Below are 25,663 nucleotides of genomic sequence, written 5' to 3' on the forward strand. Positions count from 1 at the left end.
CATTTCAGTCTTATTACGGTGTTAATTATTTCAATTGTGGTTTGTTTTTGAAAAAATCTTATGCGTTGCTGAGAGTGCAGTTATATCAAGTTATGCCATTTATTCTTGTGGTAGATTGCTTGAAGCAAGGTATAATGCCTTGCATTTGGGTTGCTTGTATTGCAATGAATACATTAATATTTTGTGATGTATTTATTACTCATACTTTATGTGTACATGTGACTGTAAAGAAGATCCTCAGGCATCAGGCTTGATAGAAAAATTACAGAAAGAATGCAAGTTCAGTATTAACTGGTATTGATTTTTATTTTATGCTGACTTCTTATTTCCAGGCAAGTATTGTTGGCCGCAAATTGGGTACCAACGTGTATAAATACACTCACTTGGAGCCTATTCTGTATGCACTTGGTGTGGGAATGTCAACTAAGGATCCAGACCACCTAAAATTTCTCTTTGAAGGAAGTGAAGAATTCTGCTGTTTACCCAGCTTTGGAGTAATTCCTGCTCAGACGTCGATGTTTGATGCTGTTCCTTCTCTTTCAGGACTAAATATTGATCTTGCCAGGGTATGGAAGAGTAAAGTAGACAATTTTCCTTGTGTGTCATATAACTGAAAGGTGACTTCAGTTAGTATTTCTGTAATATTGTTAAGTTCCTTTTGTTCTAGAAATTAAAAATTCAGTGGTTTGTATTCTTACATCCTAAGAAATTATTCATTTACTTCACTTGTATAATGCATCTTCCTATGATGAGATGTATGATGAATTTGATATTCAATTTTACTTTGTGTTCACTACTCTTTTTTTAAACCATAAAAGCTTAAAACTTTATTTGAAAATGTTTTGGGGATGAAATCATAAAAACAAAAGAGTAAAACTTGTTTTTTTTAAATTTGTTTGCTTTGGACACTTTCTAAAATAGCTATATATTGACTTGGGGGAGAAAGCAATATATTGATTGTAATTACAGCACTGTCTTTCTTTACATAGATGCTGCATGGTGAGCAATATCTGGAGCTTTATAAACCATTACCAACTTCAGGTCAGTCCTTCTGTGTCTTTCACTATGACAACAGTTCCTGTAGCCATATTGTAAATGGAAGTAGGGATGCTTTGTTTCAAACTGTAGCACTGCATATCCTTTTTACTAGGAGTGGGGGAAAAGAGAGGTAACCTGTTGTGTTCTTGAAGGAATTCTGAAACTGTGTTTTTGAGATTAGGTGTTGCTTTTCTACAGTATACTTAGTAAAGTACACATCGTCTTTGATACCATAAGCAAATGCACTACATACCTGTGGATTATTCATCTTATTTGATACTAACTTCTAAAATTTTAAAATATTTCAATAAGGTTGTATCATAAAAATTTTGGGATGTTTGCCTAAGAATTCTTCAGCATTGATTGTGTCTGTGTGCCTGTAAGAGGATAAGATTTAAACTATGGATGTAAAAAAACAAATGGACATCCTAATGAGGAAGCTAATAACAATTACTTTTCTTTCTGTCAAAATTCTCAAGGCATTAGTTACTGCAGTAGCAAATACTTTTCAGAGAGATGGCTGAGTTTTCCCAGATTACAGTATCTGAGAGTTACTTGTTACTTTAATTCAGGATATGCATGTGTCTGGATTTCCTCACTTGTAGTTTATAAAAATTAAATTTTTGAGATTTTAGCAAAAAAAAAAAAAAAAAAAAATTGCAAGCCGCAAGTAAATGGGGGAATTTTTTTGTTGAAACAAAAAATATTTAATACAAAGAAGTCTGATGATTAGTAATGAATTGCCAGGACTTCATAAAGGTTTTTGGTTTTGCACTCTGTAGGCTGATTTATAAACACATGTGTGTCTCTAAATATCCCATGATGACCTCTGTGTCACATTTCAGGGAACCCCTATGCCCAGGCTCCGAGCTGAGCTTCTCTTCTGTAGGACTGTGGATGCTTCAGCCCTCCTGAAATCTGTGGACAGTCCTTAAATGATTGGATCTATCTTTGAAGATAGCAATATGTTTGGGTCTTAGAGTGATGTGTTTAGCTCTGAATACATGAACTACAGCAAAATTCTATTTAAAAAAAACCCCAGAAGTTATAAAAAGACCCCAAGCTAAACAGCACTCAGATCTTCAAACCAAGATTTGAAAAGATTCCCAGACGCTGTTGTTATAGTCAGGACAATTGTAATTAATATGACTTTTACAATGCTTATGATCATGTTGATAATAAGAATTACAGTAACAATAATAATGACAACAACAATAATGATAGTAGTAGGTAAGGAAGTTAGTAACTAAGACCGTTAATAAGGAAGTGTAAAGAGTGATCTGTGGGCTTTGTTCCTGAAGCAAAACCTTACAATGTGTCCATGTTCTATTCTTACAGGAGAATTAAGGTCGGTTGCAACTGTTGCAGATATTCTGGACAAAGGATCTGGAGCAGTCTTGCTAATAGATGGTAAAATGTTTCATGGCTTTTGATGGGGCTGCAGTTACATTTATTAGGCTTCATTTTTAACTAGCTGTACCAATAACTGCCAGTCCTTCCACAAAGAAGACTTTTAGCTTTTTAAATCTCAGTGAGATGTGGCAGTGTAATTGTTCTTGGTCAATTAACCTACTAAATTAGAAACACTTTCTTCCTGTTCAGGTAGAACAATGCACCATGCAAACAGATCAAAGTGTAATTGTTCTTGGGTAGTTAGCATACTGAAATAAGAACACTTTCTTCCTGTGTAGGTAGAATAATGCAGTATGCAAACAGATCAAAGTTTTTAACAAATAATAGTACTTAATCCTGCCTGAAGGTAGCCAGTTTATATCCTGCTACCCACAGGAAGGGGGTGTGTGCCTGCATGTTTACATGTGTTTTGTGGGTGATTTTGCAAAAGTTAATCATTATGTTATGTAGACCCATCTGCAAAGCATCGATCTTTAGGAGCACATCTTGCAGTCCTTTTATGTGTCTGCATTATTTTATTCTAAACAAAACCCATTTGGTTCCTTTTAAATCCAAGTTAGAGGATGAGAATGTCTCCAGAAATTGATAACTTGCCGTTTCCAGAATCTTACTCTCATTAGTTGTGATTATGCCAAGGTCCTTTGGCAAATTAGACAGAAAGAGTAGGTTTACAGACTGTGAATCTCTAAACACTGTTGACCTCTTATTCCTTCGGTGGTCAGATAAAATTGTAAAAGGTTTTTTACTGACTCATAGCTGGGTTTTGTTTTCATACTGGGCTAATATGAAGCCTGTTTATTCCTGCAACATGCAAAAGTTTTTTGTGAGCACAGTCTCTGGTTCTTAAATTTCTTCTAGAACTGGAAATTAACATTATTAACAAAACAGTTCTGTGAATTCCAGTCTGAGGTGTAAGGGAGTCAACTAGCTATGAACCGCAGTAGGAAGGTGAATCTCAGTGTAGTGTAAGAAGTCTAGCTTCTTCAAAAGAAGAAACAGGTGACCTTGAACTCTGGAACTCTTCTCATACAAAGTGCTAGTACCACTTTTTGTATGAGTTCATAATCTATTTAACACATTGGGTATTCTCAGTAGCTTTTAATACATCATATTTTATGGTACAATTCCATATTTAAATAAATTAATACAGTCTGAGATGCTGAGATAAATCTAATTTCAGTTCTGTGTTGTCAAATTTTTTTAGTATTTTGAATGTTGTCACCATTTTGATAGCTCGTTTTTTAATTTTAATGCTTTCAAATAGATAAAGTTAATTTATTTGAAACATATCATTAGTCTTCCCTACTAGGAAAGTGACTTGCAACAGTGCAGTGTGAAAGTGTGACCACTGTCGCTTGTTAGAATTAGCTTTGTCAAGTTTCCATCTGAACTTGTCTCTTGTAACAACACATGCTAGTTGGATGAAAAAGGAGATTGAAGACAATATATAACCTTCCTCTTCTTTGTTTTTCAGTGAATACCTATTCTGGAAAGGATCTCGTGTGTTATAATCAGTTCTCTTTGTTTTTTGTTGGAGCTGGAGGATTTGGTGGAAAACGAATATCAGAAAAGGCTAAGGTAAATCCACACATAACCATATTTAAAAAAAACACTAAAGAGTTCAGTCAGCACTGCAAGAAAAATACTAGCTATATGAACTAGGAAGTGTAAACTAGCATTTAGGCAGTATGGCTGAGCAAACTCAGATGGAATTTAAATACTTCTGTTCACTGCAGAGTCTGAGTGAAAAGGTATTGTTCAGGTCTTGGGAAACCAGTGGTTTTGTTTTGAGAGTTAGGCGCAGGATGAAGAGAGAAAAGTGAGTTGATAAACATTACAGAGACGAAATATTCCTACACTGAAATATTTGAAAGGCTAGCATATCCTAATGGAAAGCAGTATTAGGGTTGAGCTTGCAGTTTCTAGAAAAGATCTCTAGGTGTAGCTCTTTCTAAATCTTTGTGTTGGTATGGGAGAGGTTTGGAAAGCATAAAGAGGAAAAGAGAAGTAGCATTATAGTTTGGAGCTGAACTTTTCTGTTTTCAGAGAGTTAGCAGGTAGCAAACATTGTCACATGAACACAGAGTGTGTATGTCAGAATGCTTGAGGTAGCTATTTGGGTGCCTGACGTTGTCCGCTTCAGTGCTGTGTTTGAGGGCAGTGTCAGCTGTGACTTCATGTTGTTGGGCACTACAGTAATAAACAGTTGAATGAGAAGGTTATGTTAAGCTCATTAATAATATAACATTAATAATGAAATACCTAGGTTTCATGTGTCTGAAATAGTGTAGGTGATGTTCTTTGGGATTTTTGCATGTAAACTTACTTTTTTTTTTACTTTAATCTGTAGCAATTATATTGAAGTTTGGCAGTATATAAACTTTACAAGTTGGGTACTGAAATGCGTGTTGCTTTAAAGAGCCTCTCTGTGGTATAGAAAAATCACAGGAAATTGTTGCAGACAGTGTACTGAAGTCTTTGAAGGAGCCCTTAATTGTTCTACAATCACATTTTATAAGCAGCACATGTAAAAAGCCCTGTGGTTCAAGGCTAACCTATTGTGATGACATCAGTGAGTCCAGTGTAGTGCTTTGTCACTTAGTAAGACATTGCAGTTCAAGCAACTGCAGTTTCTTCACTCTATTTAGTGAAGTGTGAGAATGTTGTATACATTATTTTACATTTTAACATTTGAAGAAGACCGTTTCAGGCAGCTCCTTCCGTGATTAAAAAAATCCCCCAAATGTAGTCTCATTAACACAAAAATACAGCAATTTCAACAGAGGCATCAGCATGCAAGAGTCTAGTTTTCCAATGATGAATTTTCCTGCTTTTTCCTTGCAGACCTTCCCAATTAAAAAGAGTTTCATGCCCCTCTGTGGAAAAAAAAAAATCCCAAGCTGAATAGACATATGTTGTAGTGTGTCTTTTTGTCACTTAACACTTTTATTGTAGTTGAAAATTGTATTGCAAGTCAAGAGGAGCAGATCTCCAAGTTTAGGTCTGTGGTGAGCAATGTGTTGTGAGAGTCATGTATCTCCTCTTGAGTTGAAGGTTTCTTGACCTGTGGGTAGAGGGGTTTTGTTGATTATTCACATGTTGACTGGTTTTAATGACTTGGTAGGTAAAGCAGAGCTTCTTTAAATAAGCTTGAAATAGATTGGCAAGTCATGCTTGTTTTGACAGCATGTTTAGGAAATGTTCTTGTCATCAAGCTGATTGTGTAGGTCCACTGTGATTCTCTGAAGTGACAAGAGGAGTGCTTATCAAATCTTCCACCCAAGATGTGGTCTTGCTCTGTGTTAATAAACAGGGAAGTGCCTTTGCTTTTATTAGACATGAAACTACAAAGCACTTGGTTTCTTTTTATTTGTCTTTCTTTGGGTAAAGACTTTAAAGAAATTAAGATAAGGGAAATTACTACAGGTGAGAATCAATTTGCTTCCTTTCATTTTAGAGCTTATGCTAGTTTCTTTCTGGACTTTTTTGTTTGTTTTGAAAATACAAGGACTAGAGGAGAAAAATTATTTCAGCTAGTTTAATAGCTTGAATTGGTTATGGTGTACTTTATGTTTGTTATGATCTAAGATTTTCTTTGTCAGTATGTTAGTAAGATTTATGTCTTGGAAACTGAGCTATGAAGCTGTAGATGACACAAGGAACAGCTTTTTTTGCAGTAAAGTGGAGCTTAATATGCAGCATGTAATTGCAAAAAAAAGTAAAAGAAAAAGTGTAAAACAAAAAGGCACTGGAAGCTCATAAAGGTGAAAAGTAATGAAAGAGTACACATGTGAGGTAGTAAATTATTTTGTTCTTCATTGTGCCTCTAAAAGTATTATTTTAAAATCTTCATTTTTCTTTATATGTTCCAAAGCATTTTACTATTCTGTGAGACAGGTATTTTTTCTGAGTGGATAATTCTTGCTTGGCTTTTTTTGGATAATTTTGAAGGAATGTTATCAAACACATCAGGTGAATCATGTAACTGTAGGCAGGATCTGATACCTCAGAATCACTATCTCTGTAAGGCTATCCTTGATGAGTGAGGTTTCCTGGACTAAGAATCTTTTTCTATTTGTCTATAAATGTAGAAGGAATAGGAGGAAGCTTACCAATTTGGTAAATATTGTTTCTTTTTATACATAACTGGTATATTCTGGCATTAGGTATGGATAAAAGATTTTTGCTGTGAAATACTAATAATACTATTACTTGTGCTTTAGTTAACAGCAGTTCCACCCCAGAGACCCCCTGATGCTGTAATTTCTGATGTTACAACAGCTGATCAGGTAAAGCTTTGTTTTCTTTTGGTGTGGAAATCTGTTTTGTTTGGAGAAAGGAGTGCTAAATGATGTTAACTGATAGTTTAGGTTTTCTGATATACCTCCTACTTTTCTGATATACCTCCTTTCTGATATACCTCCTACTTGCTTATTTATGTTTATGTGTGTATATATATGTATGTGTAAAGCTAAAATTTCTTCTAGCTTATGTCAATGTACTGTGTAAAACACTCTTTTGTTAAGACTGATGAAATTTTATGATCGTTTATTACAAATTTTGTGTAGAAGGAGGAGATGAACAGGTTTGTACTCTGTTGTACTTTTGAAAAGAAGGCTCAGGCTTCCTGAAATTTACACCACATGGTGCAAGCAAACACATTGTGACCAAAAAAAAAAAAGAGTTGCTTGTGGCTCACAGTTTTGAAAAAGTCAAATTTGTGTAGTAGGAAGAGTCAAGGGAAACCTGAAACACTGACAGACACTGTTCGGATAGGTTTCTGTTTGTCTGCATTCCCACTGGTTCACAGGCACCTGCTTTCCCAAGGCAGAAACTTGTGCAAAGAATTACAACCTCCTCTCAAGGTAAACATGCAGGTGACAAACAACCAAGAAAGGAAAATCTGGAGCTACCAACATTAGGACACAGAGTGCTGTTTCCAAAATCAACTTAGTCATGGCAGGTGGCTTTGGAAGATGGAATTAAAATGTTGAGCATTAGCAGAACTGTGCTAATTGCAATATCTGCTTAGCCTCTCTCTGATTATATATGGAATAATTAAGTCTCATCCAGCTGATTTTTATGCTTGAAGTCCAAGTTAGCCCTCCCCACTTCAACTGGGAAAGAGTGCCAAGATCAGCATTTTTGTTTATGTCACTGAGGTACTGGCTGCATCCTAAAATTCACAGCGTTGGTCTAGGAGGTACAGGTGTCCTGTTCCTCTCAATAGGCTTCATTGAGACTTGGCAAGGTGAGCAAGGAGCAGGGAATGATGAGGGAGTACTTTTCTCCTGGCAGGTGGCTAAATATGGTGGAAGGTGCTTTCTAGCAGCTGACACTTTGTTAGATGAGATACAGCATCCCTAAAGGTTCAGTATTTAGAATTATTTATTTTGAATGTTGGAAAGATTATCTGCTGCATGATTATATTGGAATTGATTTCAGGCTCATCAGTTTTCACATGGTATTTATGATTGCCTTTTTCATATGGTAGTTTTAGTTTCTGAGCCTTAAACCCATATGTCTGGAATTGTTATTGTGCACAAAATACTTGAAGTTCATGAGATAAAAGATAGTAATAAAGCACTATAACACAGAAGTTGGGAAACTTGCTCTTGCAAAATTGATTCTTGGAAATAAAAGAAGTAGCAGGGAGTAGCTACTTCACTTGCTTTTTTTTAAGATCTACTCTGACAGGTGGTAATTCTCTATAAAGAGAATTATTCTCTAGTTAGAAGTTAGAGGAGCCACAGTCAGTGGACTTTGATAATCCCAAGAAGGCTTCTGTACCAAATTATTCAGTAGCATTTATGTTTCAGTGATGATGACAGGATGGGTGTACAGTAGGGGGGAACATGTAGCACTTGGGAACTTTATGTACAGATGCAGACTTTCATGAGAAGGACAGCTTGAGAAAATATTTTACATTTACCAAGATTTTACATTTATGTGTCTGTGGAATGACACATAACTGCCCAAAATCTTCTTTAAAAAATAGAAGCTGGCACACAAACTGCTTGGAAATTTCTGAATGTCCTATAGTTTAAATGAAAAGTGTGTTGGCAGAAATGACTGTTGCCATTCAACTACTGAATTGGTAGAGAGTATAAAACAGACTGGAAGAGTCAGTTTGCAGATGGCATATGATTTAACTTAAACTGTACTTATGTCCAGTGATAGTTGTGACACTCAATTTTTGGGTTACCATAATTACATGGCTAAGCTGGTCTTCATAATTAGCATTTTTTCCCTTTTCATATCATGATTATATAGTTAACCATCTGATAAATAGACTTCCATACATAATTTAGAAACATTTACACACCTGTCTGTTACTAAAGATGACAACTGTGGGTTACCTTGAACGTTTATTCAGTTCTAACTCTACCGTAGTGGGTTTTTTCGAAGAGGAAGAATGTTGCAGACCAGATAAAGCACTGGTTAGTGAGGAGGGCACTGGGAATGGAGGCCTGAATAACTGTTTCTGCCCATTTCTGTGTGTTCAGCAGAAGAGACGGTACAGCTACCTGCAGTTTCTTGACAAGTCTTTGTGCTATGTGACCGTTGGCAGAACAAAGTAATCCTTTTGGTTAGTGGGATCAATGACTAATAGCAAGAGGTATAATATATGTTTATCCCTCTCAGATCTGTACCCATTTCTGAGAAGTTCTTTAAATTCCAGCCAGTGTTTATGAATGAGTTGCAGTACCATGATGTAAGCTGCTTAAAGGTGAAAGTGGCTAAGAAAAATTTATAAGTATCTGATCTTCTAAAAGCCTTTAAAGCTTAAAATTGCATTTTGCTGAAGAAGGACATAAAATATTTCTTCTATTCATGATTTTTTTTGCAAAGAACTAGATGACAATTTTTGCATCTTGCCCTGTAGAGATGTGCATGGGTGGTGGTATTTTTCTAGCTTGTTCTCTCTCTCTAACCTGAATTTGACTTTAATAGACACACTGCCATAAGTCTTTTTAATTAAATAGACCTTCTGACAGAAGATCAGGATGTCTAGAGGGTGTTTGACTGTTAGCCATTAGCAAGAAATGGATCATTCAATTTCAACCCTATAGGGAATATTTAATGTAGTTACAGAGCTTTTGTCCTGACAGTTTTCAAACTGGGTGCTTAAATTAATCAATCAGACTGATTTTGCGGAATAGTTGCTAATGAAATGAAAGCTAACAGGCAGTGAATGACCTGTATCTCTGGAGAATCTTGTCTGCATATAGTTTTCACTCCTTCCTAAATGTGTTGATTTCTTGGGAACTTGTTTTCTGATGACACACAAGGTAAGCTGCAGGGCATATTTAAAGTGGCTAATACCTTAACTAATACAAGTCACTTTTGAGGAAGGAAATGAGTAAGGTGTCTTGAATTTGTTGTGAACTTTACATGATTTGTTTGTTTGCTCATGGAAAAACTCAGTGTTCTGATATTCTACAAGTTTTCTTCAAAAAAACATTTCTCTGTCTTCAAGTATCAGAAATAATATTCAGTTCTCTATCTTCAAGTATCAGAAATAGTATTCAGAAGTAATCCACAGTGTAGTGACAACAAATAAACCGTATAACAGTATTGCACAAGGTGAAATTTTTGACCATGTAATTTCAGTTTTAATGTTCTCTGTTTTCTTTCACCTTTTTCTGAAAGCTTCCTGTTTTGTTTGTGATATACCAAAACTAAAGCTGTAGTTTGTGGAGTTTGCAGGACTTCCAAGGTTTTTTTCATATCAGATCATCTCTAACATTACATCCAATAATTTTACAAAATATTCGCCAATAGAAAAATTCTCTTTGCTTGCAACAGTATCATATATTTCCTAAAGCATTCTCCCTCTCTGAATTCTGACTCTGTGTGCTTGTTGCTTGTATCAGTAGGGAGAAATAGACATGACAAAAAAGTAAAAAGGAACATTTAACAAGTGGTGAAAAACATGGTGTCTCAACCTGTAATGCTTTTGAACCAGCTGTGTATGTGTAACCGTGAACCCTTTAAGAGTCTGCAGTGCAGCATCATGTGAGCTATCACATGTAAATTTCTAGTACAGCTACTTTTCCATGCAGTTTGGAGATCTCAAACACATGGTGCTTCTGCTCTGAGGCTTCCAGGGTCAGGCAGTTTGGCCATTCTTGCTTTCAAGAATTTTTAAACTCTTCTTTAGAGCTGATGAAGCTGAGTCTAATATTGGTTGGTTAAAAGAGCTTATTTATATCCTGTCATTTTTAACGTGCTTTTATTTGGAAAACTATTTTAGTCTTTTAAGTGTTAGAGATATCTAAAAAGATAAAAATTCTAAGTAAAGGTTGTGGGTTTTGTAGTCTTAGTCTGCTTTGTATGCAATGTTTTCAGTGATGCTGGCATGAATGGTGTGTTTGTTTCCCTCTTCATCAGGAACTCCTTCCACATGTGAGGAAAAGGCTGTAGACCTCAACTGAGACAGTGTAGGAAGTCGGTTTTCCTATGTTATTTATTGCAACAAGTTATATTCTGAGGAGTAATGAGAGAAAGATTATCTTATCGTTAGAGACTGGTTGGAACTGCAGTAGTTTGATGATGGATTTTCTGTACTTTGGTCTGTGGGCCGCTGTCACCCAGATATCCCAAAGCACTCAGGCATGGCTACTCCTTAATCAGTGACTGGTAGGAGAGGATTAGACAATAGAATTTGGAAGATGGAATTTGGGAGTAGAACTAGCTGGAGGATGTCTGAGCATCACAGGCTGAAATTGAAATCCACAGAGGCTGTGTTCAGAGCTTGTAAACTGTACATCAAAAATGTGAGATGCTTTGAAAAGCTAGGCCTTTGAATTTTCTATTGTAGAGCTGGAATTTGTTTCTGCTGCTTGACAGTTACGACCTTTTCTCCTTGTAGTTTCTCATCTATGAAGCAAGAATGTTTATAAATGTTTGAGGCATTGTAATTGTACAGGAATGTTTAAAGGAGTGCATACAGCATGAGATGGTGATTTTTCTGGATGTGATACTGTTAGCAGCATAAAAAGGAGACATATAAGAGACATACACTGTATAAGTGAATATGATTGTTTACTCATTCAGAGATTTTGAGAGAGATTTAGTTAATCATACCTAGACTAATCTAAAAAAACTATGTAAAGCCATCTGTTCCAGATATAAATCTAGCATTGATTGACAGGATATGAAGAAATTGCTGGATTTTAGTGCTTTGGGGTTTTTTTCAAACATATAGTTTCTTTTTGTTTTCTCTGAAAAAGGAGAAAATAATTGGCCCCTGTCCTGTTTGAAGTCGTGTTATCAGCATCCTGTGATTAAGACTGCAGGAGTCACCTTCCCTTCCTGAGTCATTCTCAGTCCTGCAGTGCTGCTCGCACCGTAGCTACCTGAGTTTAGTTTTTTTACTGTGTCAAATTTAGTTAAAATTACACTACCTAGTGTATCTGGAAGCAGTTGTGAAGACAATTAAGCAGAAATCTAATTTGTGGTCAGAGAGTGGACTTTACAATAAAAACGGACTAGGAAGAATTTTTGGAATGAAAGAGGAGTGTGGGAAGCATTTAATGAATGCTTAATGAATTATTAAGCTAAAATCTACTGTGAAAGGTTTTCTGCCTGTTGCCAGTAGGTCCATTATTATGAAGCTTTACTTGAAAGGGTGGTAAAACCCTTCCAAGCCTCTGTGTAGTTCAAATATGAATCCTTACCTCTGGAAAGCCATCTTTTATTCTGCAGTCTTCAAATGTGTTTTATTCCTAAGCATATGTAAATATTTGTGTTTTTAGACAATTTAGGGAATGATGAAGGAAGAAAGAGGAAGACCCAACAGATGAATAGCTGGCTCTCAGCCTGGTGTCAGTGGCATAAATTTGGCTTCATTGATCGTGGGTCAGTTTGCACAAGAGCAGGTCTGCTGTCAACAGATAGGGTACACCCCTCTCAAAGGCATAACAGATCTTTGCACATGATTTAGCAGGGCCCATTAAATGAGTTTTAAACTGGATTTGAAGCAGGGAAGGGATAAAACCAAGTTCACTAGAGACAAGCATGAAGGCCACATGACAGTATTTGAGGGAAGATGTCTCAGTGGACATGGAATCCGTGTGTCAGCAGAGACAGAGGAGTTATTCATGTACTAGAAAACATGGAAGCACTTGAGAGCATAGTGTAGGAATTATGTCTTCGTATCCACAAAATGGTGGTGCAATCAGTAGCCCAACTGAAGTGTGTCTACACCAATGCACACAGCATGGGCAACAAACAGGAGCAAATGGAAGCTGTTGTGCAACAGGAAAGGTATGACATAGTTCCCATCAAAACATGGTTGTAGAACAGGTTCTAATTTATACGCTATTCTGTAAAGAGTCTAGTACAGCATTGCTTAAAGGTGTGTAAATTTAAGTGTATTTCAGGCAATAGCACAGAAGAGCCTCCTGAGAGATTTGGTGATTTCTTTTTTTCAATTTATAGCATAAATAATCTGCTTCATGGTAGAGAAAATGATGTTATGCAGGTTCACAAATACGGACAGCCTGACAGAAGAAAATGTACTAAAAAGAAAGGATGATAGAAGCAAAACAAAGGGATGTGAAGTCTATGCTAAGATTTGATAACCTTTCTATCATTTGTTCAGAAGCTTGTGTGCAGAAATGGTACTTATTGTATAGTAAGTGTTTGTAATAGTAATTACTTTGAAAGTTTGTTATTAATGTCAAGTTTTATATAACCCCCAGTCCTTTGTGTTTATTCTTGTTGGAAAGATCAGAATATAATTGTTTAATCATGGCAATTCTGACAAATATTTGGGAGCTTGGATTAGGGTAGAATTTTGTGTATTAAGGTAATAAAAGGTACAAGTCTGGCAGTCAATTTGTTTCGACAAGTTGATATTACTTATCGACTTTGTTTCCTCCCCATGTCTATACATGTCTTAGTAAAGGCTGTGAAAATTTTCAATCCATTTGAAGTTCCCCAAAATGAAGACGTAGTTTTTCTAATTGAGAGGCATTGTTAAGGGAAAGGCTTCTTGCATATTTGTTGTGCTACTGACAAGTGACTAATGTTTTGTGAAGTCTGTGTTGGAATATGTAAGTTGATACTGAATTTGAAAAACATTTGATATGGACAAACAAAAAATGCATGAATAGTGAAGGGTGAGAAAGTTTTATGTACAGTTAATTACTTAAGTACTGTGCTAAATTTGAGTTCTTGAAACATCAACACTGCCATTTTAACTGGAAATTTTCACTGTTCTTAATGTGAATGAGAGCCCTTTGGCACATGCGGATGAGATTGTGGATGTTTTCTTTACAAGATGGCTTGACTGCTCTTTGTCTTAAATAATCTATAAAAGCATACATATATACATGTCCATATCCATACATACAGGTATTCATATATACACACACCTTTACTTTGTAAGGTAAGCTTTTGGGTAGAGGTATTTTTCTGCCCAGTTAGAAAGGAAAATATGTGGATAGTTGGCTTCCTTTTTCATCAGCTTTACCACTGACCTTTATTACAGTCTGCAGGAAGACTTGAAAAATTGGCACTGACAGGCTTGATATCGCCTTTTCTTTTGTGATCTGTCAGAATTCCTAAATTGTTAGGAAATGAGACTTGACTGTTTGTATTATTAACTGGAGAACTATTTAACCATATTATGACTGACTTCAGTCTAATGCTTTACATCAATTGATTCTTGTAATCTTTCAAGGATGCATCTTTGGTTGGTTGCTTGGGTTTTTGTTTTCATTTTTCCCCCTGTCCCCCAGAATGCTGTCACTTATGAAATATCCTTACTGGAGGAATATAGAAACTAGAGCCAACAAGGCATTAAAGCAGTTACGTTTTCATGTTGACTGTAGTTTTTAAAATGAAGATTTACCGAAGATTGTGGTAAATACAATTTGTTGGCAGACCTAATTTGGCTGCACTGAATCTGAAAAAAAAAACTATTGTAACTGTTTTATTGAGTTCTGCCTGTGTTTTTTCCAGCTGTGACCAGTGTCGCTGTTATTATTAAAAATACAAAAAGACAAGTATCATTTGCCAGATTAATGCATCAGAATTTTAGTTAAATACATTGACCCGTTTAATTCTCTGAACTCAGTTGTTTTCTAATTGCTACATTTATTTTGTTAGCAAAGCACAAGTATTTTTTACTACAGTAAATTTGAAAGCCATTTGGTAGAAGTATTGTCGCCCAAGTAGTGCTTATTATTACTCTAAATAAATAGTTAGTTCTCATTACAGTTTTAGTAAGCTGTGTAGCTAGATAGCTGCATAGCTAGATTAGAGATTTGGGCTTAACACAGAAATTTGTCTTTTTTCTTATGATCCACAAATTGAATTTTCCAGTACTGCAACTAAATGTTATTTAGCTAGAATTAAAATTTATTGCAACAGCTCTTTTGTGAAAACAGTCTCCTGACAGCTTTTGTAAAAATTCAAATTAATTGAAGAATGACAGTAAGATCCTAGAATTTTAATTTAACTATGAAGTCCCTCAATTATTTAATAATTTAGTATCTAGCGACATTTTTCTTGAGTAGTAATTTGCTGTTAGATTTCAGACTCTTTTGAAAGAAAACTTTAGTAATGAAGGGAGATAGCCTATTTCATAGAATTCTGTTGAAGAATTCTCTTTAGATTTTCAGATTTAAATTTACTTGTGTGAAAAGAAAGTATGGGTCTGTCTCTCAATAAAGTATCTTTCATAGTGTTATAACTTTTACATATTCAGGAAATTATTTGCCCCCTCTTTAGTCTTTTTCTGGATCCCGAACACAGACCCAGCTGAAGTTCAGTCTTACACTAGTATAAAATTTCCAGTCTTCATTATTTTCCCAAGAAATTATACTATTAATTAGAAGATAATTGAAAAAAAAAAGTTATAATAAATACACATTTTTGGCAAAGATAAAACTACAGTTAGAAATTCCGGTTCCAATGTTGTCTTTTTTTTTCTGAAAGGAAAAGTGTTTCAAAACCAGTAAACAAATATGTGAACAGCCACGGAGAGATATTAGCTTACTGTTTGCCTTTCTAAGGTTTGCATGCTAATGCTATGGTGCAGTTTGTGATTTTCTACTTGCTGTTTTTAGTGTCTGGTTCCACCTCTCACAGAAAGCAGAGACATGGTCTTTACATTCCATCTTAACTCAGGCTCAAAACACTTGCTGTATCAATGAAAATTGCTATGAGAAATAAGAGAGACGTAGAGCTTAGATAGGTTAAAGCTGTAGATAGGTGGAGAAATTACCCAAATATTAACAGATTAAAAAAGAAAACTCATGCATTGTGGTTTAAAACGATACGAGAGTTCAGAACATTTCTAGTTACAGTGTCTGCTTCAGACTTGATAAAAGAATGGTGTTGGGCATATATTGGAAAATTCTTCCTTTTGAGAATCTTTTTTTTTCATCCTTCTCTTTGAGAAATCTGCTGTCTTCTTTCCTCCAAACAGAATTTAGTACAGTTTACCCTCCTTCAAATAAATACATACCATTTTTTATTGTCCTAGTTCAAAATGCTGGGAAATTTTTTTTCCTGACAATTTGTTCTAAAGGCCAGTAATGTGCTTCACTAAAATACAATTAGTTTTCAGTTTAAAAGCTTTTTTTCAATGAAATCTGTGTCCAATTTTTATATGTCATCATAATTAAGCTGCTAAATTCTTGGAATCTTCATTAATTAATGTAATGTACTAGGGAGTACTCCACTGTCATTTAGTCACTGGATTTCACTGTAATCTGTTGACCAGAGAAAAAGGTTTTATTTCAGAAATATGCACGGGTTGGCTTTTGATATCTCTCATAATATGAACTGCTGGTTGCTCTGCATGTACGGCAAATACAAGATTTGATGATAAAGATGCTGAAGCTATACAGGGAGAGAAACCTGAAGTACTGCAGCCATATTCTTCATAGTTTCTCAGAGTTATTCACAGTATATAAAACACACTAAATCTGTGTTTCTCTACTTTTTTAGTAACAAAAGAGAATATTTAACATGAAGCAAAAGTCTTCTAGAAATCTTGGAGTGTTACTTTGGGGTATTGTTTGGTTTTGCTACTGGGGTCAGCTACCCATGAATCTGCTATGAGAGAAGTATATCATAATTTAAAAGGAAAGAAAGGATATTTCTGATCCCCATAAGATGAATCTGTTGTTGGAAAAACATGATAGTGTGTTTGTATGTTATTAAAAAAATTCATATATGTACTTCTGTTTTACAGTGTGAATAAATTTGTCAAAGAAAACAGTAATAATTAGTTTCATTTTACATGCCTTGTTGTGGAGTATATTATATAAGGACAATAGTTTGTGATATGTTTTTTAATCTGTCATGAGTTTCTGGGTGTCTTCTGCTGTTCTTCAGACTCCTTCTCTGTTTCTGCAGGCTGCCTTGTATCGGCTGAGTGGGGATTGGAATCCTTTACATGTGGATCCAAGTTTTGCTGCTCTTGGAGGTGAGCTGATGGGGATACCATTGTGTTAATATTGGGATGAAGGATAATGTAAATGTATTTTTAATCTGTTTTTCATGATGTACATTTTTCACAACCTGGAAAAGTAGTGCTTGTTTTATAACTGTTCCTAGAGTCACCAATTAAATAAGTTCAAAGTTCTACATGACACTTCAGTTTGAAGCATTGCTTCTTGTAGCTAGAAATGGGGAGTGGTGCTTGGATTTTACTTAAAATGGAAACATACTTTCTAATTTATTTTCCTTAAGATCTTGTTTGTTGCCACTGTGCTGTTTTTACAATGTTTGTTTCATAAGCAGAAATAATTGACTATCAAAGTTTCCAAAGGAATCCCATAAATTCTCTTATATATGTTTCTTTCCATTTGAATAATTTGAAGATTATGTGGGTCTCAGTGGAACTTTTTCAGTGTAGCCTTCTCTATCCCAGTAAATCCAGGAGGGCAGGAGAGAGGGAGCTTGTTAGCACTGCTTTCCAATAAGATTGCTTAACTACACCTCTTGCTAGTGCATTAGCTTGTTAATTTACATAATTCTACATACCAAAGCACCAGATCAGAGACTGCATTAACTAATGCTTGAAGAGATGCAATTAATGAAAAGGGATGTTTTTCGTGTAATAAAGTTATTTTTTCAGACATATTTTCAGGCCTTGTAAGTAGTATAGTTTGATTACTGTGGGCAGGCAGCAATTCGATTTACGTAAGAAATTTTCCTGAATATGTGTGGTATCATCATGAACATTACATGAGACGACTAATCTATAATAATGAGTCTGCAGTTTCCCGATGAATTTCTTTTTGATATGCAAGTATCACTGTATGGTGTTCTTATCAAGATAAATAGAGCAGAGCTATGCTTTCTTGTTCAGATCACACATAACATTCGCAAATTATCTTTCATAAATGCATGCTAATTGGTTTGTTAACTCAGTTTTGTATAATTCTATGTAAATTTGTGTTCATAAGTAATGATTGTCAAATACTAGAGTCTAAGAAGAGATTTCCCCGGTTTGTTAAAGCATTCTGTTTGCTTATGATGTTGATTTGTTAATGATGGTGATGGAGTTGAGAAATGCGTGTTTATAATTGAAAACTCAGTGTTTGGAATAATAGTGATGATAATACATTAAATACCTTAAAATAGAAGAGAAGTAAAAATCCTCTGCCTGCTCAAACAAAGAGCACTGGCACATAGAGAAAATGAAATTAATACTGTAGATAAGATATCCTTTTGTCTCAACATAAAACTGCCACACCGGATTTTGGAACTATGAAAGTTCCAAAATACCCTACCTATACTAAATGCAAGTACTGTCAAAGAAGAAATGACTGTAGGGATAGTCCACAAATCTTTTTTCTAGGTGTGCAAATGTTTTTTTTCCTTCACATCTATTCACACACCTTCTTGTCATGTAACAATCTCTCTTTTACTGGTTCTCACCAGTGTGCATGGGAAACAAGCATTCAGCATAATGCATTCAGGTCATTCCTGGATTATTGTTAAGACTTGCTGTGGGTAATATTTCAGAAGACATAAACCACATGAAAACACCTGTTTGTATTCTTGGGCCTTTATTCCTGCATCTTGTGTTTCCAGATACTAGAAAGCAATATTTACTTTCATTTTGTTTCAGTCTAGATACAAAGTAATAGAATTTTGCTCATGGAATTTTTCTTTGAGTATTAGTTTTATAAAGAAAACACCGGGAGAAATAGGATTGGGTATATCTGAGTTCTGAATAGAGTGGGTGGTTTCTGGTTTTTGCATAGTGAATTGAACTGAGTTTTTAAGGAGCTAGATGTCACTATAACATTCTGAATGAGAGGTACTGAAAACTGGGGATGTTACAATAGTGCAGTAATCTGACTGCATGGTAACTTTGTGCTTTCAGAACAGGGTCCATTGTATACAAAATAGAGTGCTATTAAAAGTGTACATACTCGAATATTTTGTGGGAAAGAAATGACAAAATGATCAGGCTAAAATACTTAGAGTGAGAAAACAGACTCATATTCCTTTAAACCTGTCATTCTGACATATCTTCTAATGTAATGTGACAAAATTTCTCTTTCTCACCCATAATTCTGCTAGACTTGTCTTTCCTTTGGTGTCATAATTCCCATCTTTCCCAGCATTGAATCTTCCATGGCTTCAGCTTGCAACTAGTTACCATGCAGGCACTTGCTCATTCCTTATCTCTCCCCTCCCTGTTTTTCCTTTCGCTTCCCTTTCCTCTCCCACCCCCACTCCCGGTGGGGTGGAGAGTAGAGTTGCAGAGAAAAATAGGTAAAACTTGTGGGTTGATATAAGAACACTTTAATAACCGAAGCAAAGTAAAATATTACATTAATAATACTAATGCTGCTGCTACTACTACAAATAATAATGAAAAGAACAGAGAAGAAGTGAAGAGTAAAACAAGAGAAACAAGAGCACAACACATTTGCTTATCATCTGCTGACTGATGCCCAGCCTGTCTCCGAGCCCTGATCAGTAGCTCCTGGCCAGCTTCCCCCAGTTTATATCCTGAGCATGAGGTTCTGCCACCTCTTTGGTGGTGGATCACAGGTCACGGAAGAGTGTTTGGCATATCTTAGACACTATTTAGCAACAGCTGAAACGTCAGTGTATTTTCAGCATTACTGTCACACTAAATTCAGAGCACAGTGCTGTAAAAGCTACTAGGGAAGAAAATTCATTATAGCCCAGCCAAAGCTAGGATGGTGTCCTTGTGGCTTTTTTATTTCTGTCTTGATGGTAGTTTCTTTTTCTTTTTCTTTTTCTTTTTCTTTTTCTTTTTTCCTTTTCCTTTTTCCTTTTTCCTTTTTCCTTTTTCCTTTTCCTTTTTCCTTTTCCTTTTCCTTTTCCTTTTCCTTTTCCTTTTCCTTTTCCTTTTCCTTTTCCTTTTCCTTTTCCTTTTCCTTTTTTTCCTTTTCCTTTTCTTTTCCTTTTCCTTTTCCTTTTCCTTTTCCTTTTCCTTTTCCTTTTCCTTTTCCTTTTCCTTTTCCTTTTCCTTTTCCTTTTCCCTTTTCCTTTTCCCTTTTCCCTTTCCTTTTCCTTTCCTTTTTCCTTCCCTTCCCTTTCCCTCTTCCCTGCTGGCTAGACTTTCTCCTGTCTTCTCTTTTTTTGTTTGTTTTGCTTTGCTTTTGGTTTTTCTTCCAGCTTGAGAGAACATTTTGTGCTGTGTACATGCAATGAGAAGTTATTAAGAGTTCAAGAAAAACAGACTCTGGCAGACAGCAGTAGCTATAAGTTCTGGGCAAGGCAACAAGTTTCAGTGCCAAAGCTGGACAGCTCTGTCTGGATTCCATGGGCTGTTGCAAGTGTGATCAGTTACTGTTTACCTGCCTTGTCAGGTCAGAACAACCTGTTAAAGGAATCAGAATATACAAGCAGCATCTTTATAACTTAGCACAGTTGCATTTTAGCAAATCTGAGGCCAGTTGTCAAAGGTTTATTTTGTCAGATTTTGACAGTAGTGGAAAAAGATGCAACACTAATATAAAGCTTATCCTCTGCCAAGGTTGCGAATAAAGGTAAATTAGTCCTAAAGCCAGCATTGTATTAGAAGACTTTGGCCAACCATGAATAGGAATTCAAAACAGGAAGTATCAAATAATCTTAGTATTGCCACTTGTTAATGATTACAGCACCTCTTACCCTGAATGTACATACTTACATTTAACTGCATGTCTGATGTGCCTGTGCATGCATACTAAAACAGATAATCTCCTTATTTTTCCTTTTGTCACCTCTACAGACAGAGAATAATTCTACTTCTGGGTCTCATAGAGCACATGCAGCTTGTCACCAAGCACTTTTTTTTGTCCAAAAGTAGAGGAAATAATAAACAGTAACAGATACTTTTTTGTTGAGATAAATTAGGTTAAAAAAAAAAGGATTAAGAATACTAATGGAGGAAAATACTATGAATATGGTATAGCAATTCATAGAAGCTGCATTCAAGGTCCTAATGTAAAAAATGCTAAAATGTTACCTCTTTAATAGGATTTAAGAAGCCTATACTTCATGGACTATGCACCTTTGGGTTTGCTGCCAGGAACGTTTTGAAGCAGTTTGCAAATAATGATGTGAAGAGATTCAAGGCAATCAAGGTCTGTGTGTTCATTCTTTGCAGTAAATTTTCTGGATTTTTCTGTTTTAGTGCCAAAAGAAATCTTAAGTGTGGGAGGAGTCTTTCATGATGTGTTAAATTGCCAGAATTGCTTTTACTTACAGCTGCATGCATTTTAATGCCTCTGTCTTCTATGTTTGTTTAAATATATAGGCTTTCTACATTGATAGTTGACTTAATTTTCCTCTTTTTTTCATTTCAGTAGAGCCAATGTGTTTAAGCTTTGCATTTATATATAGCAGACAAATATTTTCACAATCCCTCTTTTTTTTTTCTTTTTTTGCTTTTAGGTTCGCTTTGCGAAGCCAGTCTATCCAGGGGAAACTTTACAAACAGAAATGTGGAAGGAAGGAGATAGAATCCATTTTCAGACCAAGGTCAGAGTAATCTCTTCACTGTGGGCTTCAGAGGAAGATGTGTTCGTTAAAAGAGTGGGGATATGAGGGGAGCAAGAAAGGATGACTCATTAAGCAGCACACCCTTGGCAAAGGGTTTGTAAAGAAATGAAGTAAATATAATGGAAATAGTCTTACTTACTTTAAGGTGTCACCAGGATTCTAATAGAAGTACTGTTGTAATCATAGGACTTAATACCCTCCTGTAAAAGGAGCACTCTTTTCATTGTTTTGTATTTTTTGTGTTTTTCCACTGGGGAGAATAAAAATAATAAAAAAAGCAGTCATCCTCAGGTCATCATAGTGTGTAGTTGTTTTGTGTAGTTACTCATAACTATGTATTCATCTTTTTTTTTTAGCATTTATTTATCTTAATCAGCTCTTAACAGTTTATGCATGTAAGTGTGCTGCAGATTTAGCTTGGATTGGGAACTTAAGCTGCAGCTATACAGAGCGACTCCCTATAAATGGAAATTTCATAGCAGTTGAACATAGTAACTACAATAAAACAGTGTTTACACTTTTTTGAGATCTGGGTTTGCTTTATTCTATATTCTGCTAGTAGTGTTGTCTCCATGTCATAGGGTACTTGGTGGGAACTAAAGGTAAATGAAACTCCAGATAAAGGGCAAAAAGTAAAATTGAATGTCATCACTTATGTAGCATCATATGACATTTTTGCTTTCTTTGCCTCTGATTTGATACTGGTATTTGTCAATATTTGCTTTGGCTTATGCAGTGAGAGTTACATTGCTTTGATGGCCAAAGCTTTGCAGCCTCATCTCCATAAAAATGCAGCCAGCTCTTCCAGCTCTTGATTAATAAGTAGGGCAGCAGGTATAGCTGCAGCTGCAAGGAGCATTGGGCAGGCAAAATCAAACAAGGAGAGTCATCATAGGAACAGAGGAATGCTGTATTCATACAGCTTTCTGGGATGTGCGTCGTGACTGAAGGAGGCAAATTTTATTTGCAGACCTGATGGGTGGTAGCAGCTACAGAATTTCAGGATGGTAACAATGTAGAGATTACTTTGTACAAAATCTCAATTTATAATTACTAGTAGCAAATGAGGTAGTTTGTGCCTCAAGTAAGCTTTGAAAATTACTGTAGCTATACTTAAAAGGTTTGTTCACTCAATCTAGAATTCATATATCTACTTTTGATGGTTTCCATGTGCCATGCTAGTTAATAGAGTTCATAATATGCTTCCAAGCCCTTCCAAATTTGTATGCTGGGTGAGTTGTTCTGTTGTGTTTAAAGGCAAAATTTGTAATTGTGCTTGGTTTAGTAATTGCTAATATGTAGAGTTTTGGTGAATTTTGCTGAGGATTTTTCTTCCACAACTTTGGAGTAACTGATTTTGGATAGAAATTACAAGGTTTAACAGGATTATAGTAAACCATCTTAAACAGTTATGAGGTGGAGTTATGAGGTGTGCAGAATTTTGTTTCTTACTGCGTGTTGTATTTGTATGAACTCTGGTTAAATCAAACTACAGATAGACTTAAAGTTTTGAGAGGATGGTTTGAATCCATTTTCAGCATTGTCTGAAGTGCAGTGGCAACTGGGGACAAGCTGTCAGGCATTATTTGAGTAACAGTTAACGTAGTCCAATAAACTAGGTTGTGGTACTTGATGTTTCTCCAGTTTGGCTATTTGTCATACAGTTTTCTATATGCATTATCAGACTTCTGTTAGCTGCCATAAGTCAGTAGGGTTTGTCAACATCCCTCAAAGAGAAAATACCAAATTGAAACCTTAAAGGTAGCTATTTAAAAAAATTTGAAGTAACTATTTCAAAAAATTAAACTGGGGGAAATTCAGGCATTTTTCATGTTTCTTTTTGTTTGCAATCCTTAAAAAGCTGTTTCTAGTGCAAGTTGAAGTATAAGGCACGTGGAGATAGTGAAATTGTCTAAATGGACTCTTGACAACTGAATGTCTACCTCAAGGAAAAACATTTTAGAGCAATGTCTTTCTAAGAACTATTTATGAAGAAAGATAGACAATAACTTGTAACACTGGAGGTAAATAAGGTTCTTCAACTGTTTTGTGAGCAGAACACCAGCAATATATTTTGGTACAATTTCTCCAGAGGAAAATAATTATTTTGCTTGAAGAGCTGTTTGGAAAACATATTATAACAATTTTCCTCAAGACTACAGCACATTTATGAAGTGTTTTTTTTTCACTCTGTAACTTATATGTTATCTCATTACATGTCTGATTTTAAAATATCAGGAATACTCCTTAGATGCCCTTCTTTTGTGACTTTCTGCAGATAAATCACCTCTTTAATGTATTTTTCCCCCACTACAGGTCAAGGAGACAGGAGAAGTTGCCATTGCAGGGGGCTATGTGGATATAGTACCAGCCTTGGAAAAGCCTTCTGCTCGAGAGCCTCTGAGGGTAGGTGGAAGCAATGGAAGTCTTAACTTGAAGAGAAGCATAGTTGGGCTTTATTTTGATGAAAAACACAGGAGAAATACTTAGGTCCCTTACCAATCTTATTTGCAGTATTCAGAGGAGTTACGAGTTCAGAGATATTAACATGTACGTTGTTTAGGCTACAGATGTTAGTTGATCTGTTTAAGAGGCAAATTTCAGTTGTTTACACTGGATGCTGATGTTTGATGTGCTTGATGCTAATGGATCTCTCAGGATAAACGTTGTGCTGTATTGTTACAAAACAAGGAAGGGCATGTGCCAGTGACTGCCACGTTTTGAGCACTTGCATAGCTCAAAATATAAATTACTTAACATAATTTGGATGTGTAACTGTAGAACAATGTTTTTCATATTATTTTGTAGATGTTGAAGATCAAACTCTGTGTAGGATGTAAAAGTGTGTGACCTTTCTCATTTTTTTCAGAGACACAGGGAGAGGGGCAAGAAGGCATTAGCATGAGTGAAAATGACATAATGTACTCACAGAAAAGAAGTGTCGTCATTGAATCATTTTGAAATAAGACTCTGAGAGCTGTTTGTACATGTGGTTAGGCCTGGCACACAACATGCTCTTTATACTGTGTATACCTAAAAAAAATCCTCAGCATGCATGCATACCTTAAGCCTCTGGTACTGTACTTGCCAGAAAACACAGAATTGTATATGCAATAATGAGGATGACCCTAATGTGGTCTAAAAGTGACTTAAGGCAATGCATATTTGTTGTTTATTATTAAGGCAATGCCTTAGTAAACTGTTATTTTTTCCCCATTGATTCCTGCATGCAAACTATGAAATTTTAATGCTTTGAAGTTTACGAAATGCTGAGATTGTGACATTCATATAAAGCTTTTAATCACAGAATGAGGAATATTGGGTGATACTTGGGCTGCATCCAAAGCAGCATAGCCAGCAGGTCGAGGGATGGGATTCTGCCCCTCTGCTCTGGTGATACCCCACATGGAACACTGAATCCAGCTCTGGGGACCCCAGCACAGGAAGGGCATTGACCAGTTGGAGTGAGTCCAGAGGAAGGACATCAAGAAAATGAGGGGATTTGAGCACCCTTCCCATGAGAAAAGGCTAAGAAAATTTGGTTTGCTCAGCCTGGAAAAGAGAAACCGGCAGAGTGACCTAGTTGTGGCCTTTTATTACCCAAAGGGAGACAAAGAGGAGCTTTTCACAAGAGTGTGTAGTGACAGGATAAGGGGGAATGGATTCAAACTAAAGAGGCTAGGTTTAGATTAGATCTTAAGAAGAAATTCTTTACTGTGAGGTTGGTTAGGCACTGGAACAGGTTTCCTAGAGAAACCAGAAGGCTGTGGCTGCCTCATCCCTGGAAATGTTGAAGGCCAGGCTGGATGGGGCTTGGAGCACCTTGGTCTAGTGAAAAATGTCCCTGCCCCCCAACAGGGGGTTAGAACTAGATTATCGTTAGGATTCATTCCTATTCAGGCCATCCTATGATTCTATGTTTTATCCAGGAACCTGTTTCTTTTTGCTGCTTGTATTTAATCTTCTAAGACATTCTAAATTGTTGAATGAAGTTCAAAGCTTAGAACTTTTTTGAACTGCTCAGATTTTCTTTTTTTAAAAAACTTGGCAGAACGGGTGTTCTTCTTTAAGCTTACTCTGAGAAGTTAGGGTGCTTTGGCAGAAATTTGCTGGCAGGGTCAGACACCCACCAGGGGAAACCAGCCTGACTGTGTGAAGCTTGGCAAATTTAAAGACCATTGGGAGCCCTTTAATATAATGGAAAATGTTA

General features: G+C 35.9%; 1 protein-coding gene across 1 annotated transcript in view; it reads left to right on the plus strand.

Moving 5' to 3' along the window:
- The window catches only part of HSD17B4 (hydroxysteroid 17-beta dehydrogenase 4), a 62,887-nt gene that overhangs the window by 23,827 nt on the left and 13,397 nt on the right, over positions 1–25,663 (plus strand). The window contains exons 13-21 of the mRNA XM_064735328.1: positions 333–566; positions 990–1,041; positions 2,377–2,448; positions 3,926–4,029; positions 6,675–6,740; positions 16,831–16,900; positions 20,929–21,035; positions 21,346–21,432; positions 23,770–23,859. Of these exons, the coding sequence (XP_064591398.1) occupies positions 333–566; positions 990–1,041; positions 2,377–2,448; positions 3,926–4,029; positions 6,675–6,740; positions 16,831–16,900; positions 20,929–21,035; positions 21,346–21,432; positions 23,770–23,859 (882 nt within the window). The remainder of the gene's footprint in view (positions 1–332; positions 567–989; positions 1,042–2,376; positions 2,449–3,925; positions 4,030–6,674; positions 6,741–16,830; positions 16,901–20,928; positions 21,036–21,345; positions 21,433–23,769; positions 23,860–25,663) is intronic.

The sequence above is a fragment of the Zonotrichia leucophrys genome, chromosome Z (assembly GCF_028769735.1).
Source record: "Zonotrichia leucophrys gambelii isolate GWCS_2022_RI chromosome Z, RI_Zleu_2.0, whole genome shotgun sequence".
NCBI lineage: Eukaryota > Metazoa > Chordata > Aves > Passeriformes > Passerellidae > Zonotrichia > Zonotrichia leucophrys.